Source organism: Saccostrea echinata, unplaced genomic scaffold (assembly GCF_033153115.1).
Source record: "Saccostrea echinata isolate AGI-Se365-2 ecotype Australia unplaced genomic scaffold, CSIRO_AGI_Sech_v1 ptg000022l, whole genome shotgun sequence".
Classification (NCBI taxonomy): domain Eukaryota; kingdom Metazoa; phylum Mollusca; class Bivalvia; order Ostreida; family Ostreidae; genus Saccostrea; species Saccostrea echinata.
Genome location: NW_026889771.1, coordinates 9,525,713 through 9,542,691, shown reverse-complemented (window position 1 = coordinate 9,542,691; position 16,979 = coordinate 9,525,713). Strand labels below are relative to the sequence as shown.

Here is a 16,979-nt window from a genome sequence, read left to right as displayed (position 1 = left end):
TCATTGCAGATCATTTCTAATTTCAGATCATACTAAGCATTGGTATCTAATGCAAGATTAAATGAAATTCTTTTTTCTCTAAAAATGTATTTATATTTTACTTTTATGGGGTACAAGTGTCAACTCTTCACAATAACGTTTCTAAGCTTTCTAAGCAGTGTCATCTGGGAAAAATTAAAACTGCACTTCATTGGTAAACTGAAAATTATCCCCACTAAGGCCAAAATAAAATTGTTTGTATGGAATTGCCGCCCGCCTCAATGACCCCCCCCCCCCCGGCTGAAAAAAATTATTGGCAAAATATTGAATTTTTTTTATCGTTTTACAATGTTTATTACGAGATACAGAGCTCTTTAAACTCAGGTTTGAGCTCCACATTAATTTAACAACACCGGTCATTAACACACTTTCTTTGTAGTGTTTGTGATATAGCGATTAGAAGATCCTTGACAAAATAAAAGCCGCCAAATGTCAGACCAAGTTGTATCTCCTGGATGTAAAACGTACAAGCGTTGAAGAGCCGAGCATTTATGCGTCTCCATAAAAATGAATGATGAATTCAAATAAATGAAACGATATACAGTTTTAGTAAACACGATTCCTGGAAAGAGATAGTCACATAGATTGCAAATTGACAAGTCCGTCATGTTGAAAAATGATCGTTCAATTCAGTTATCATCCAAATTACATGGATCAGAAATATTTTATCGCGACATTGATGATAAAGGAAAAATGTTGTCTCTGCCTGACAAGTCTTTGAAACGTAATGTTAAAGTTGATTCAGCATGGCAAACACGCTAGATCACATCATGCACTCCTCCCCCTTTTCCTCAAAACAGCCCAATTCTTATAAAGAAATTTCGTGTGGTTCTTACTGTTTGTATGAATTGTCTTGACAAAAGGCCTAGAAATTCCAAAAAGAAATCCTATGAAATAGACTAATAAAATTATCTTTTTAAGAAGATTTTTTTTAAAAACTCGAAGTTTGACGCTGAAATTTGATTTTTAATAAATGAGCAGGTCTAACATCTAATTTCAATTAGATTGATATTTGAGTACCCCTGTGAAATTTATTTCAAACTTAAACAAAAATAATATTAATAAGATAAAAGAAAGAGGAAAAGTAATCAAAATCACCACTGTTCATTGCGAATTTTTATTTTTTATCATTTGTTTTATTTAACGTTCAATTTGTAAAAAAATAAATAATAAAAAAAAAATTAAATTAAAAAAATCCCTTCCTCCCTCCCTCCTGGGTCTGAAAGCTCTCAGGCGTCAATTCCAAACAAACATTTTTTAAGGAGGACCTAACCTAACATCTATCTTGGTCATTTTTCATTAACAGCAATACTAGTCCCCTCATTAGATATCAATTCAATGGAAATCTGCTAAAAAGGTTTGGATGTTACTGGGGTCAAGTGCAATTTTGCAACTCACAGCTTCACCATTTGCGGAGCCTCTGACATGGCAGGGGTAGGGGCTCTGATTTCGACATCATAAAAGCAGACAGAAAAAGAATCCAATGCAATCACCACCTACATTAGAATATAATATAATTTTTCAAAGTTTAAATAAATTACACAATGCATAGTTATTAATAACCTTAGACCCCTTCCCAATACATCTCAGATTTCATTAACATCGTTAGTTACACATTAAGTCACTAATATGCTAAACCAAACAAAGTCTTTACAGGTGACAAAACTATTTGGACTCTAGGATCCCCAACTTCCAATAGGACAGGTAAATATGCTAAGCAACGTGGAGGTAGAAACTTGGATCTTTCACTAACAGCTAGTCCGCTATATGACACGCTAAACGGGAAATAAATGGCATGATCTTGACCCTCGCATTCTTCATCACCTCTTTATATTATTTCTACCTCTGGATAACCTGGGAATACTCTTGGGATCAAATGAACTTGTCTCAGAAAAGTAAAACATCAACCTCCCGGTACATGAAATAGAATGTACTTTTTCATGCATCATGTGCTTATACCAAAGACTAAACTTGTCTGGTCAAATATTCTTTCACGATTGTTCTGACGTGCCACCGGTTAGAAATAAGAAAATCGATAAAAAGTGCAAAAAAAGTCAACCACATAGCAGCTGCTGCCATTGCTGAAGTGGGGATCCATCGTTAATCACCCCAATATCTCATTACATAATCATGATCTGTTTAAGTACGATGAAACACACTTGTTAAAAATGGTAATGCTAGTTTTGCTTACAATCTTACAATCTTTTCACCGGGGCGGGGGGGGGGGGGGGGGTTAGATCATATCGATGGCCGATGGCAGAGCAATGGAGATAAAGGAATATTTTGATCTCATCTGGCCTGTTGTTCCTCCCCATTTATCTTGCATGCAAAGAACGGAGAGCCGCGCAAAATGGGCTAGAGTTAGGTTTAGGGTTAGTACTGGAGTTGGGGTTAGGGTTAAGGCTAGGGCATTCTAGGTAGGTAAATTTGTCTGTGGTACACTGTAAAATATTGATTGGAGATTCGCTTGCCTCAACACTACCTGGTTTCCCTCTTCACCCCTTTGAAACGGAGGAGTGGCTGTCTGGAATGTCTACAGAGGTACATAGGAGTACTTCAAATTACCAAGCAACAATCCCCCGCAGGAACAGGGACATCAGATCAGATAAGAGGGGTGATCAAAACGTTTGCGAACTATCTCTATATTTACAAAACCTCAATTCAGATCAGTATGAAATATGGCACACATACATGTATACTCATACACATGTTCTATAAATAGCAGATGTTATGTAATATCTTGTTCTGTGTTTGTGACGCCATAATGTGAAAATGGCGTCAATATGTAGATGACTTGTGACAAAAAATGGTTGACTCAGTCGTATATGTACTCGAGCAACGAACCGTTGTAAAGTTTAACATATATCTCGTAAATTCCTTTGCAGTAGAATATGATAATTTGTACACGGTTTATGAAGACAAAAGACTTACCAGAGTTTCAATTATTAATTGGATTGATTGTTTTAGTGAAGACAGGGAGGTGTTAAGAATGATGTTTGTCCTGTTGCCCAGTGAAAGCAAGCCGGTAAAAAGATGTGTCTTTAGTTGATCAAATTGATTTGAAAGATCGCGAAGTTACAATTAGAAAAATAGTTGAATATCTGAACAATAATATGATTATCAAATCCCTAAAATATCGTTTATTTTAGACTTTAAACATATTAGATATGAGAAAAAGAAGGCACCCATACTTTTTTCACATTGGATAAACGACGCTCCCGAGACAGAGGACTCGGGTTAAGATGGTCACCATGCTAATTCGCTACGAAGCATGTCACGTGACCGCCTGGATCACGTGATTCGCGCATGAGCAGAACAATGACAGATGTGCATTATAATCGGGGAGGACTTCTTTAAAACTAATGAACACTAAAACCACATTTTATTAAGGTCTTTCGTCACAACGGAAGACCTTCTACTGATTCTGATGGTTAAGATTATTCTTTTTTTTTCTTCTCTTTTCTAGACGCCAACTTTGAGACCTCATATCTCGCTCATTTCTCAAAGGATTTTGTTCAAATTTTCAGAGTTTATAGACGTTACAAAACTCTATCAGAATGCTGTAAAACATTTCAAAAATCCACTTCCGCTTTTGGGTTATCTCCCTTTAAATGAAAATTTTGGGTGTTTCGTTTCCAGACAAAGGCTCCGAAACTACAAAAGCTGGAGCAGAAATACTACTGAATTTGAATAATAGAAGCATTGAGGTTGTGCACATCTATTTTTGTTTTTTGATTTCTGTGTTCAAAATGGCGCTAGATGGGGTAAAAAATTAGAACGCCTAATGGCGCGAAAATTTACACATATTTTCCTATGTATCTTTTAAACTAAAATATTTTGTTAAGACATGTTGAATAAAAGTTGTGCACAATTTTAAGGTCTTTCATTTGGCACCACCAAGAAGGGGCTGGTTCCTTAAATTAGGGATCGAGGGTCCTTGAAAGTTTTCGTTTTATAACTCAAAAACGGTAAATATTTCGATATAGCTGTCGCTAAAAGGTTGTTCTTTAACATATTATTGATCTCATGAACTTGTTATTTTGTTCGAGTCTTGTTTAATAAATGAACTAGAAGCTTGACCCATATACAGGTAACTAGTTTCAATTAGACAAGTGAAGGTGAAATCTTTATGCGCATAACTGAAATAAACTTGCTATAAATGATAAACCTATCCAAAATAAATACTAATATTACTTTAAAATAAGTTTTTACGTGTTCTGTGGTTTCATTCCAAATTATTGAGTCACACATTTTCAATACGCCTCGGAGTTTGTTTTTGTTTATAATTACGTAACCGGCCATCCCCCGATCACGCGTGACCTGGATCCAGTGACCAGTGGCCATACACTAAACAGGCATTGTCGTTCTAAATCTATTTTGCAAACTCAACTATGTACGGATAATTGTGGTTTTTTAATCATATCGGATCTTTCAAATTATTTCATCTTATCTATGTTGGTCATGTTGGTAATATACTTATTGAATTATTGTGGCCGAAATTACAAGAGATCCATTGCGTGTGAACCAGCGAACTGCGTCCGTAAACAAAACATCTTTTCGTCGTTTAATGTTTTTTGATCACCGCTCGTAGGTCCAAAATCATTCCAATCCTTTATGTCACTAACGCACTAACTCATTTGGATTTATTTTCGGCGCCTGTAAATACCACGGGGCCACCTGTTTGCCCGTTTTTCATTGTTACGTTGGTATCCAGTTATCTTCCCTGGTTAGTGTTTGCATGTGGTCTTACCAAAGCACTCTCCCATATACATGTAAACTTTGGACTCTTGGGCTCTTAAGTGAAATGATGAGTTGTGTGACAGACCCACATATAATTTTTGGCAAATGTCATTCACATTGCAAATCACTATATGCATTTTGTTTTGACCATATCATATAAAGCAAATATGAACTTATTTAGACAAGAATTGACAATAATGTATTTAACCAGGGAGCATTTATTCTGTTTCATTTATATTTGCGCGTAATTATTTCCTAAAAAGTACTTATTGATAATAAAATAATCCTTTCTTCATGTTGCTGCAATGTATGATTTTTGAGAGATATATGCCCATTTTGTGAAATTCTTGGAAATCTTGGAAATTTTTATCTGTGTGTTTTAATAAGAAAATTACTGCTTTAGTTTTTGGAAAAAATCCCAGGTGTGTATTCTTTTTTTTCTTACTCGACATTTCATAAGTAATTTCATAATCGTTATCATAAGTAAGAATTGTACAAGACTTAGAATTTTATAAACACCTTTTCTTCCAAAAAATTGTTTTTAAAAAAAATGCAAAATACCAATCATTTATAGACCATAAAATAAATGTATGTTTGTAAGATCAGTGTTACTTTATAATGATTCAAGTGTTAAACTTGACGTCATTTCTTTTCACAAATGCAATGAAAAAAAAAAGAATTTCTTAGAAAAAAAAAGAATACAATTGATATGAAGTTTTTACATTAAGATGATTTGATTTTTAAATTGATAGGTAGATTCAAGGACACTATCTACATTGTCATTTTAACAGTCTATATTTATTGTACTGATAACAGTATATGACGTTATGAGTCGTGAAAGCCAGTGTTTATAAACTCACACACACAAGTCGCCCCACAAGTGATAAAAATAATGATTAACATTAAGTATTATGGTGATTTCAGATGTCTTATGAACCTTTCATTCTATCAATAATAAGATAATAACAGAAACATAGTAACACGGATCTGGTTATTGTAATATATAAGTATATATGAAATTTTAAAACTTTTCTTGGTAGGTTCTGCAAAGAAAAAAAATGTTTTCAATTCATTTGTACGCTGTGTCTCTCTGTAATATATACTTTTATACCTTTCTGCAAATAGTTTTCCACCATTAGCCTTATTTTATCCCATTTTTATCCATTCATAGACTATCTTTAATATATTTTGTTTGCTTATAGTCAAGGAATCTACTTACTCAAATTAAAAACTATAGACATTGGTTTAAAAAATATATAAATCAATGTCTGTCTTTTTTTTTAAATTTGAGTAGGCAGTATGTCAATCATAATATATAAAATTCCGATGATGAGCATTAAATTTGCATATTTGTTGAAGGAATAGCGTATTTATATTGTTGCTTTATAACACACTTTACGTATATGGACCTATTACGTGATAATGAATTGATGCGATGTATATTTTTTTTTTATTTTGTGTCTTTGATACTCTTTCAAGTCACAAGTTATAGCTGTAAATTTCTTGCCATCTCTGTCCATTGTTGTCTATTTGAACCGCTGTCCATCATGTATGGTATATAGAGTTCTGCATTTTTAATAATTTTAAAAAAATTCTATTGTCGATATCAAAATTTAACTTTAATATGCCTAATCATATACCAGATGCTGGATGTGACTTACATTTAGCATGAAGGATTAAATAAACATAAAAATGAATTTAATGATTAGATATTGTCAAAAAAGCAATATCAGTGTCAACCGTTCTTCTTTCGATGGTGGATTATTGTATTCTTAATTTTTTTCCTTTGGTATTTCACAAACATCTTTTTATTCCATTGGAATCCACCCAGGGTAAATGAAGTCATCAATAGAATTATTTCGGAACTCTTTGGCAAATTCAGATCCGGGTCTAAAGATGTTCTTATAAAAAATAGTGGTTCCTCGCGCCATCCATCCAATCCACCAGCCAAAAGTTCCCACAGACACGATGGTATGATTAGCGAGAGAAAGCAAGGCCATGTCTTCTGCTGCTGAATTCCCTGTTGAGTAGTAAACATTCTTTTCGGTTGCTAGAGCCCTTTTAGACCACCCTATATCATTAGAACCTACAACAAATACTACATGTCGATATCTTTTTTTAAAATAGTCCATGGCATTCTTGTAGTAAGTTTCAGGTGGTGTGAGTTTGCCGTACTTATAATGCCCCTTGGTTGCATAATCTCCTCTTCTTATATGTACGCTGACTACAACATTATTGTTATTTGCACTAAATTTCATCTGATTAAGGATATCCCTCATCTGTGTGTATGCTTTTTTCCTTATCGGTTCTTTGAAAGTTAGAATATCGCGAATTTCGTCTTCATATTTGATCCAGTACTTCCATGACTGGAAGAAGCCATCAAATCTCACTCCTTTGGAAGGGGGTACACTGAGCAGATTCTCGTCATATGAAAGTCCCCATCTTTCTTTATGTAATGGTAATTTGGAACAAGCGTTTGGGGAGCTTTTTATTGCTGAAAGTGTAGTTTTTTGAATATTAAAAATTTGAACCAATACTGAGTTTTCTGGAAGAATAGGATATAACTTTTTAATCTTTGCTATAATGTATAGGAACACGTATTCAATCATAAGATTCCCAAGTCGTCCTTGGAAATGAACACAAACAATATCCTCGGAGTCTTTATAGCTGAATATATCTTTCTTCACAATTCGGATTGCCCGAGAAGTTTGTCCATGTGTCGTATGTGGCCGCCATATTTGTGGTTCATATACGTGGATAATTAGAAATAATAACAAAACACCGAATGTTATAAAAGGAAGACACGCTGAAAAAAAGAAATGTCATTTTTTCATCAAGTTAAAAATATATTCACTGTTACTGAGATTGATTACCAATTAAATACATAAAAATATAAAATGTCGTTTTTGAAATTCTTTATTTTTTCTCTTTATTAGTCCTATTATGGCTATTTAACCTAAATTAATTTTTATCAAATTCCTTACCTTTTCTAAGAAATCTCCGCATACTGACGTCGGCTTCAGATCTTTGTCTGCAAAATAAGCACCAATTAATGCAATACATTCACTTTTCTAATAGACAAGAAAATCTATCAGAGAGTAATAAAAGCATGTACTTGAAAAATATATGTTATAAACAATTTTAAAATCCTTGGATTCGATGATCAAAAATTACTAGTAGCTACTGTAAATTCACTTTTCAGTGAAAACTGAAATAAGACATTTGTCAAGCATATTGAGACAAACAGCAGGATTAGCTAGCTTCAGGAGTTGTGTTGTAAAATGCATTGCAAAATTATTTTTAAGAACCATTCGAACTTTTCGTTGTAATTGAAAATTAAAAAAAAAAACAACAAAAAATTGAAGATTTAAAAGTTATCTGCATTGACACATATGTTTCATGTAAGTAGGACAAAACAACTTAGGGTGAAGAAAAATTTTGAGATACTTCTTTGAATACATTTGTATATACATTTATTTCTTGAAATCGAAAATCGATACATAGGACTGAGTGTATGTTGTCAATTTGTTTATATACATGTATCTACTGATGAGCCCGTATGTAATAAACGTAATAAAACATACAATTTCCCCTGTCATTTCTTGTATCAGCCCTCGACCAATATCAGCCAGAGAGCCTAAGCCCCCTCTGGCTGATATGTGTGTCTTGGGTTGATACAGTGTATAATATGGAAAAGGGTACTAGTATGTATTATTCTCTATTAATTCATAAGGTAAGCAAAGTCTTATGGCACAAGGTATATCAATTTTTTATATCAGTTTGTTTGTTTTTTTTCAAATATAGATGCTAATCAATACAAACAGTTACTTTTGGGATAAATTTTGCAATAATCAGTCCTTCCTGTTTATCAATTTTATATCATAGAACAACATTTTTTTCAAATCGCTGTAGAGGTCCTTATATTTTTTTTTCTTAATAAGGGGTGCTCTAAAATATTTGTATTGAATTATTTTTAAAAAGTTAACATTAAAAGTTTAAAATAAATAGAAAATCAAATGATTATACTTATTGTAAAAAAAAACAAACAAACAAACATACACGATAAATACTCTATCAATCTTTTGTCTGCAGCCAGAGAAATATTACATGATACAAAATTACATTGACGAACGCACTTATTTCATAAGGATATCATACATGTCACTTTTTAAAGGAATCAGGTTCAGTAAAAGTGCTATTAATGCTTGAAAAATCGAAAAATAAATGTGGAAAGGAAAATGATACCTTATATTTAAAAATAAATCATAAGTTCATAAGTCCATCACACTCTGTACATATTGCCTACAAGAGTAACATCCACACTCTTCAAGTGCGTTAAGAAACTTAATGAGTACTTCATAACAGGAAGTTGATTATTTATACATCCTTGTGCTTAAAAGAAAACTGTTAGATTAGAGTCAGGTCAAAGATTACTTCCTCAGGTTTGCATTGCAAGTCATACATACATTAAAGGGTGTTTGGAATGAGCTGAATATGAATTATAATCTTCCTAATATAAACATTTGATGAAAAATCTCAAAACTTATTCAACAAAAAAGGACGAAGATATCAGCCTATAATAATTTTACATTTAATTATTAAAAACTTTGTAGCATCCGAAAACTGAAGACCGATAAACGAATTTAACAATATTGTCCTATAATCATCAAGAATCAGAGGCTACAGGTGGTACCAGTGTGCTTTCGGAATTTCAACACATTAAAAATGCTTAAACGTGTATACCTATACGAACTCTTTCATCAGCTAAGGGGAAAATTATGCATTATTAAGATTCTTCATTTTATTAGAACAGTGTTTGAGTGAAAATAATTAATTGCTAATTCTGCAATATACATACATACATACATATATATATATATATATATATATATATATATATATATATATATATATATATATATATATATATATATATATATATATATATATAAAAGACTCCAAAGTCCGATGGTCTGCGCCAAACCCCGATGGTTTTTTGTTGTACGGAAGCCAAAGTCCGATGGTCACGCAAAAGTCTGATGGTTCGTTTCCTATGAGGCGCACTGCGCTAAAGTGCGATGGTCTGACACGCCAAAGTCCGATGATGCGGAGAAACAATCAACGTTTATGATGTCACAATAATCCGACGTCAATTCTTGACGCCGTTGTCCTGCATTCAAAAGCCATCATTTCTGAATTTGTTCTCGCATGCATTTTTATTGATTTTGCTTACTGTTTGCATCTTCCAGAGATTTGTTTTAGTCCTCGCACACCACTCGACTGTTTAGGGTTAGTTTTTGCTTCGCACCAACCCGAAACAATAAGGGTTAGTCCTCGCAAACTAGTTGAGTAATTAGGGTTAGTCTCGCAACCATCAAAGATATCTAGGTTATAGTTGTTACACACTTTTCGAGTGATTAGGGTTAGTTTCGCACCTATCCGAGAGATTAGGTTTAGTTTTCGCATATTGATATTTATTTATCATGTTTATATTTATTAAAGACCTTTTCATGGCACGACATTGCAGGTTGACGCAGTAGTACTATGACGTCATAAACGTTAATTGTTTTCTGCACCATCGGACTTTGGCGTGTCAAACCATTGGACTTTGGCGCAGATCATCGGACTTTGGCGTGACCAACGGACTTTGGAGTACCATCGCACTTTGGAGTCCTACATATATATAATGCAGAATCAGCAATTAGTTATTTTCACTCAAACACTGTTTGATATTATGGATGTCAAATCGGTCAATATTTGATAATCGGTTACTCGGACGATTTTTTGATCGAGTACCCGGGTACTCCATCGAAAAAGTACAGGTAAAAATTTGATGATTTTTCAGAGACCTGTTTACCCAAATCGTTGTTTTCCATGTACATTAATATCGAGCCCAACGAAAACGAATTTTTGTACTTAATTTATGTATCAAACGAACTCAAATGTTGATCCTTACGTCGCGGGTTCGAATTCCACTGTGGGACGTGGAGACCGGTCCTTCGGATGAGACCGTATAAACCGAGGTCCCGTGTCGCAGTAGGTGCTGACACGAAAAAGATCTCTAACTACTCAACGGCCGTAAGTGCCTGATATAGGACAAAACTTGAAGCTCTCCACCTGCAAGTGGTGGTGTCTCCATATGAGTGAAAAATTCTCGAGAGGGACGTTAAACAACAAACAAACAAACAAACTCAAATTTTAAAGACATAATCGATTTATACACCAATAACTACAAAATTATTGCTTGACAGTTTTTGTTTAGGAAGACAATTTGATCAACGGAAGAGAAGGACGCAACTTTGTAATGATTAGACTTGTGAAAGAGAATATCTTTGGGAAAGGACATTGTCGTGATCGCGAGTCGTATATTATTACATTCCAAATGTTTTCTTTGTGACAACTCTTGAAACTAGTGTCTACTACAGAATTTACAATTTTTCAATTGTCATATACAAATTTAAATTGAAAAAATTCTAAATTTTTTAGAGGACACTAGTATTTACAACTTCAACCGTCATGCATAAATTATCCCACATTCCCAACTGCTCCGTAGCGTTCTGTTCACAGAAGCTAAAGGATTTTTCCTAGTCTTATATTTCTCACCATGCAAGTTATTTTTTAAAACAAGAATAGTCCTTTTGTCACAAATGGCCAAATCTCGGCAATAGGATGGGTGGATAAGGATTTCTTTTCCCAGAATGAGCATGGTGACCATCACAATCCGATTTCTCTGTCTTGTGTAGGTCGTTTTTCCATTGTGGATAAAGTATGTGAGCCTTCTTGTTAACATATCTTATATGTTTAAAGTCTAAAATATACGGTATTTTAGGGATTTAATAATTATAATATTCTTAAGATATTCAATTATATTTATAACTTTAACTTGGCGATCTTTCATAACAAATTGCTCAACTAAGGACACATCTCTTCCCAAGTTTACTTTCACTGGGACCAGAACAAAACATAATTTTAACCATCTCCCCTCCTTCACTAAAACAATCAATCGAATTAATGATTGAACTTCTGGCAAGTCTTTCATCTTTATACACCTTGTAAAAATTATTATATGCTATTGCAAAGCAATTTCCAAGATATACGTTAAACTTTACAGCCTTTCGTTGCCAGAGTACGACTGAATCAGCAATTTTTTGTCACAAGTCATCTACATATTGACGTCATTTTCACATTGTGACGTCACAAACATGGAGCAAAACATTGCGTAACAACTGCTATTCATAGAACATGTTTATGACTATATGTGAGCCGAATTTCATTCTGATTTGAATGGTGGTTTTATAAATATAGAGATAGTTCGCGAACATTTTGATTACCCCTCGGTCTCATCCGAAGTACTGCTCTCTACGTCCCGCAGTTGGATTAGAACCAGCGACGTAAGGATCAATTCCTTACTGCTCGACTCTAGAGCAAACGCTCTAAACACTGTGCCACTCAGGCGACTGAAGGTATAGATGACTCGGGTGAGCGTTATGACCAATGGGACTCTTGTTTTAATTCCTGTGAAAGTTATATTGAATTCATAGAGCTCGCAAGTTCGGGACCTCTCTGTGATTATATGTTTTCTTCCAGTATTTTGAGTTTACTAGATTACAACAAAGCGTTTAAAGAAAAACTTGATTGATTGAATGATTATTTAACATACCTTTGAAAATATAAGAAATTGAACAATTCTATTCCAGAAGAATATCCAGGTATTCCTGTATGGGTTTTGTTGTATTGTCATCAAACGTCGGGGTTCTTGCTAAACGCTTTAAGTTGGAGTGGTTTATTGCAGAATCATAAATGTTATTGTGAAAGTTGAACATCCACACCAGCACAGCAATGCAACAGAAGACTAACAGGTAATATTTTTGTTTGTTTATCATGCTCCAATTCTGTAAAAAAAAAAAAAAAAAAAAAAAAAAAAGGCAAGAAGTTTAAGTTACCTTTCGGTTCCATATTTATCATGTTTTTGTAATAAGTGGAAGTAGTTTTGTCCACTTAATATATCAACATAAAGTGTCAAATTCACTTCATACTTTTCTGCATCCTGTTTACCAACCATTTTCAATATCCGTATACAACTTCATAGACTCATTCTAATACAATACTAATATTCTCACATATTTTCCGACATCCATTTAGCATAGTGCAAATTAAAGGAGATGTGTAAATGTTAATCATCCAGGATATTGTTCAAACCTCAGAAGGATCCTGGTTGTGGACATGGCAGTTACACTTACTTTGCAATATTGGTGATAATTGTAAGAGAGCAATATTCATAGGTGCATATGTTGAAAACATTTCATTTCCATGTATCTTACTACAAAAACTGAAACCAGGGTCAGATGAACTTACAAAGCTGCAAATAGGTTCTATTTTTAAATACAGGCTTTGTAACAAAAATGATTTGCTAATAGACCGAATATCAAAATATGCCTTTCTTCTTTACTGTTGAAGATTTAATCGATTTAATTATACAATTAATGATATATGAAGATAGCGAACATTAATTAAGCTCAGCTCAGAAGTCCATTGAAACAATACAAATTGGATGCAGAGCAGACACGGACCTCTGAAAACATCAGAGGTTAGATCAGGTGCCATGGAGACATAAACATCCCCTGTCGACCGGTCACACCCGCCGTATGCTCCATGTCATGATCGGGCAAACGGAAAAAATCCGCAGACATTTCGGTATGAAAATAATGGCCTCGTTTTAGAAATTGTTCGTACGTAGAACATGCTCTTGTGTATCGAATCAACTGGGAGACATAAACACCATATACAGGTGATAAGGGTTTAGTGCTACATAAATGAGGGAAGTTGACGATAGAAAAGTTGAAGTCATCACGTTTATCATTAAGATTTGTTGTTAGTTTACCATTAACGTCTTTTACAGTAAAATATTCAGATATGAAACAGATGTGTCAGACTCTGCAGTATCTTTTATTTCGAGTTCAAAGGGATATTTCTAATCAACATAGAAATGAAAATGAATATTGTTAATTGACAAAACGTCGTCGATAAATCTCAATGTTGAATTCAAAGCCACAGCATGACTTTTACTTTTCATGTCGGGGTTGTTGAATAAAGTCTGCTACATATGAGTACAAAAATATGTCTGTTAATAACGGGGCGCAATTAGTACCATGGAAATCCAAGAGATTGTTGGCAGAGTTGATCTCCTAAAACTACATAGATATTGTCAATCAGAAACTCAAGCATCTTTTTAAATTCAACTTTGGAGTATTTGTGTGTACAATCAGAATGTATTTAACAAAATAATTTTGAAAATGACCAATGATAAGGTAAGTAAATTTACGAGTTTACATTTTTATTTCAAAGGCAGCTGTTTTATGATGTCAAAAAGCTTGGACTTTCATTTCTTGTGAGGAATGGGTGTTTAAAGTGTTGAAAAGTGGCATTACTTGATGCTATTAATAAACATAAAATAACGCTTTTTATGTCAGTTACTCATTTTTAGATGCGTTTTGTTTAAGATGTCTTTAAAGACAGGTCTCTTGAAAATATGTTTGATACATATCTTGGAAATGTTTTAAAGAAAATATAACTTTATAAAATTTTTAACTACGGCAACCCTGCCTTGGATATGAAAATTTTCATAAAACAACTCCCATTTTTAACAACTCTTCCAGTCATATGACCAGGGCTCTAATTGGCGACATATTTAGTCGTCATGGCTCCTAAAATTTTTGATTGGCACCTAAAACTTTCGATTGGCGCCTAAATTTCTCTATGTCGCCAAATTGGTGACCGGTTTAAATTGCCTTGGCGATCGTCAAATTCCGTAATATGAACATTTTCCTCAATGTGTTTTTTTTTTTTTTTTTGTATAGAGAAGAAATTTAAAAGTGCAGAAAATATTTTATTAGCAATGGACAAGTCATGTGTTTTCTTTGTCACCTTGTTTGTTTGTTTGTCGCGTCAGTGCACACAGATCTCAGGTAGACCAGATAGGACGATAGTTGCCCCTGGTAATTTTTTGCTCCAGAAAATTGACAATTTTGAAATGCAGTAAATTGGACGAGTGATGTGATCAATTGTTTGCCAATTAAATTCTTCCTCATTAGAAACATCGTCTACACATTAGTATTAGGCCGTAATTGTACGGGCGAACATTAAATCTTGATGTTCATAATGTGAACCATCCTCGATATTATTATAGTTTAGAGTATATTTCATGAGATCCAAGTTTCGTAAACGAAATGATCAATTAAAACATTTTGACTATTAGAGTTTTACGTGCATGCTTAAGTTAAAACCTTTGGGCATTTAACTGGCTTTAATTTCATGTGATTTTTTTTCTTTACAATTCTACTTTGAACATTTCCTAGTTACTTTATTTCCCATGTATACGTGCCCATTCTTACCAAAGATAGGGGAGTCATGTTATTGGGCCTCTAAGTGACTCTAAAAGATTTAGGTGCCAGATGATTCCTAATCCTAATCGCCAATCCAAATTTTTAGTCGCTAGGCATATTTTTCCTATATTTAAAGCCGATATAAGTCAACATATGGGCCCATGGGGGTAGTCACGGGAGGGGGGGTGCCTAGTGCCCCTTCCACTTTTGAAACAAAAGGCCCAAAGGCAAAATGCTCACATGAGTAACACCGACCCTGTTATTCTTAAGAAAAAGATTAATATTTTGTTTCTATCTCTATTCACATTATTTTTTTTAACCCATACTCTTCCCAAATGGTCTTGTTATAACTTGAATCCACATAACACTGAGATGCTTCAATATAAATATTACTAAACATTGAAAAGCTTTTTTATAGATTTTCTTTCCTGAATAAATTTGATCCCTGATTTTAACTACACCCTAACGAAAAGGACATAATTTGAAAAAAGAAACTCGACGATAATGTTTGCATAAAAATACATTTGGACCTGCGACTCTTGCTTATATTAAAATCCTTTATATTTTATAATTAACTTTGATTCCTTATCGTGGCCATACAATACTTCCATTGGCCAAGATCTGAACAAACTTGAGTCTGCACTACCTGAGGAATGCATACGTATTAATATGACAATGAATGACCATGCTATGCTTGAGAAATATTTTTTCTATATATACCAAATAAAACTTTTTCCTCCTTGTGACCCTTTCCCCCCTGGCCATGATTTCAACAAGTTTAATTTATAAAAGAAAATTTTCAAAGACTTTCATTATAGATTCCCAGTTTATAAATTTGATCCCCGATTGTGGCCTCACAATAACTCCGGGCTACAAGTTTAACAAACTTGAATCTGTACCTTAAGATGCAAACATATTAATATGACTATGCATGGTCTAGCTGTTCACGAAAAGAAAATTAATTTATATTGACTTTTCACTATATTATATACCATGTTAAATTTTATTCTCCAATTCTGGCCCTACCCTAGCCTACCCCCTGGGGTCATGATTTGTATAAAAAAAAAAGAACTGCATGATTTTAGGATGCTTAATTTTTACATAACTCATCAATAACCCTGCTGTTCATGCAAAGAAGACTTTTTTAATTTTTTTTCACTATGTATTCCAACGCTAAATTAAGATCCCTGATTCTGACCATCCTACCCCTTGGTACACAAAATACCAGATTTTAAACTGCACTTCCTGAGGATCCTTACATATAAATATGGCTAATCATGGTCTTTCTGTTCTTCATAAAGAGATTTCTTCAGATTTTTCCCTTAAGATCAGATGAGCTAAAATGTAAACGTTCCAACATTTGTTACATTTATTTTGTAATTCAATGTCGACTTGTGTATTCACATTGAATTGTATCGTCCCCTTTATGAATCAACAAAAGGTTAAGATTTCCGTACACTTGCCTAAATATTGAGTGCTTCAAATAAGCAAGTGTTGCCCTAATAAACCAAAATTGAGGTCAGAAATTTACATTCATGAATATTGCTATCAAAGACGTTTATTCTTTTAATTTTTTATGCAATTGATTTTCTTCGATGAATACGTCTATTTCCTTTAAATTTTTAAGCTTCTGTGTACAATCACGCAGACTCGTTTTGATATAAAACCTAAATTATCTAATCATAAGACAATGATTGTAGTCTAATAAGTTTTTAAATGTTAACTGAGCAGAATGTTGTGTAAACCTCAGAGTCATTTCCTGTGTAAGATCATTGCGGATTATTTACGCTTATCCTTGTGTGTAATGGTCATAATTTT

The 16,979-nt window shown here is 33.6% G+C and overlaps 2 protein-coding genes across 2 annotated transcripts in view; one reads left to right on the top strand and one right to left on the bottom strand.

Annotated features, from left to right (window-relative positions):
• Positions 1-1,463: 1,463 nt before the first annotated feature.
• The window catches only part of LOC133190369 (RNA binding protein fox-1 homolog 2-like), a 443,535-nt gene continuing 428,019 nt past the window's right edge, over positions 1,464-16,979 (top strand). Inside the window, exon 1 of the mRNA XM_061325971.1 lies at positions 1,464-1,467. Within this exon, the coding sequence (XP_061181955.1) occupies positions 1,465-1,467 (3 nt within the window). The 5' untranslated portion in view covers position 1,464. The remainder of the gene's footprint in view (positions 1,468-16,979) is intronic.
• On the bottom strand, positions 6,417-7,806 carry LOC133190879 (galactoside alpha-(1,2)-fucosyltransferase 2-like). The gene is made up of 2 exons (XM_061326559.1): positions 7,764-7,806; positions 6,417-7,585 (listed from the first exon to the last, which is right to left on the bottom strand). Exons 1-2 carry the CDS (start codon positions 7,783-7,785, stop codon positions 6,588-6,590), a joined length of 1,020 nt encoding a protein of 339 aa, XP_061182543.1. The 5' UTR covers positions 7,786-7,806; the 3' UTR covers positions 6,417-6,587.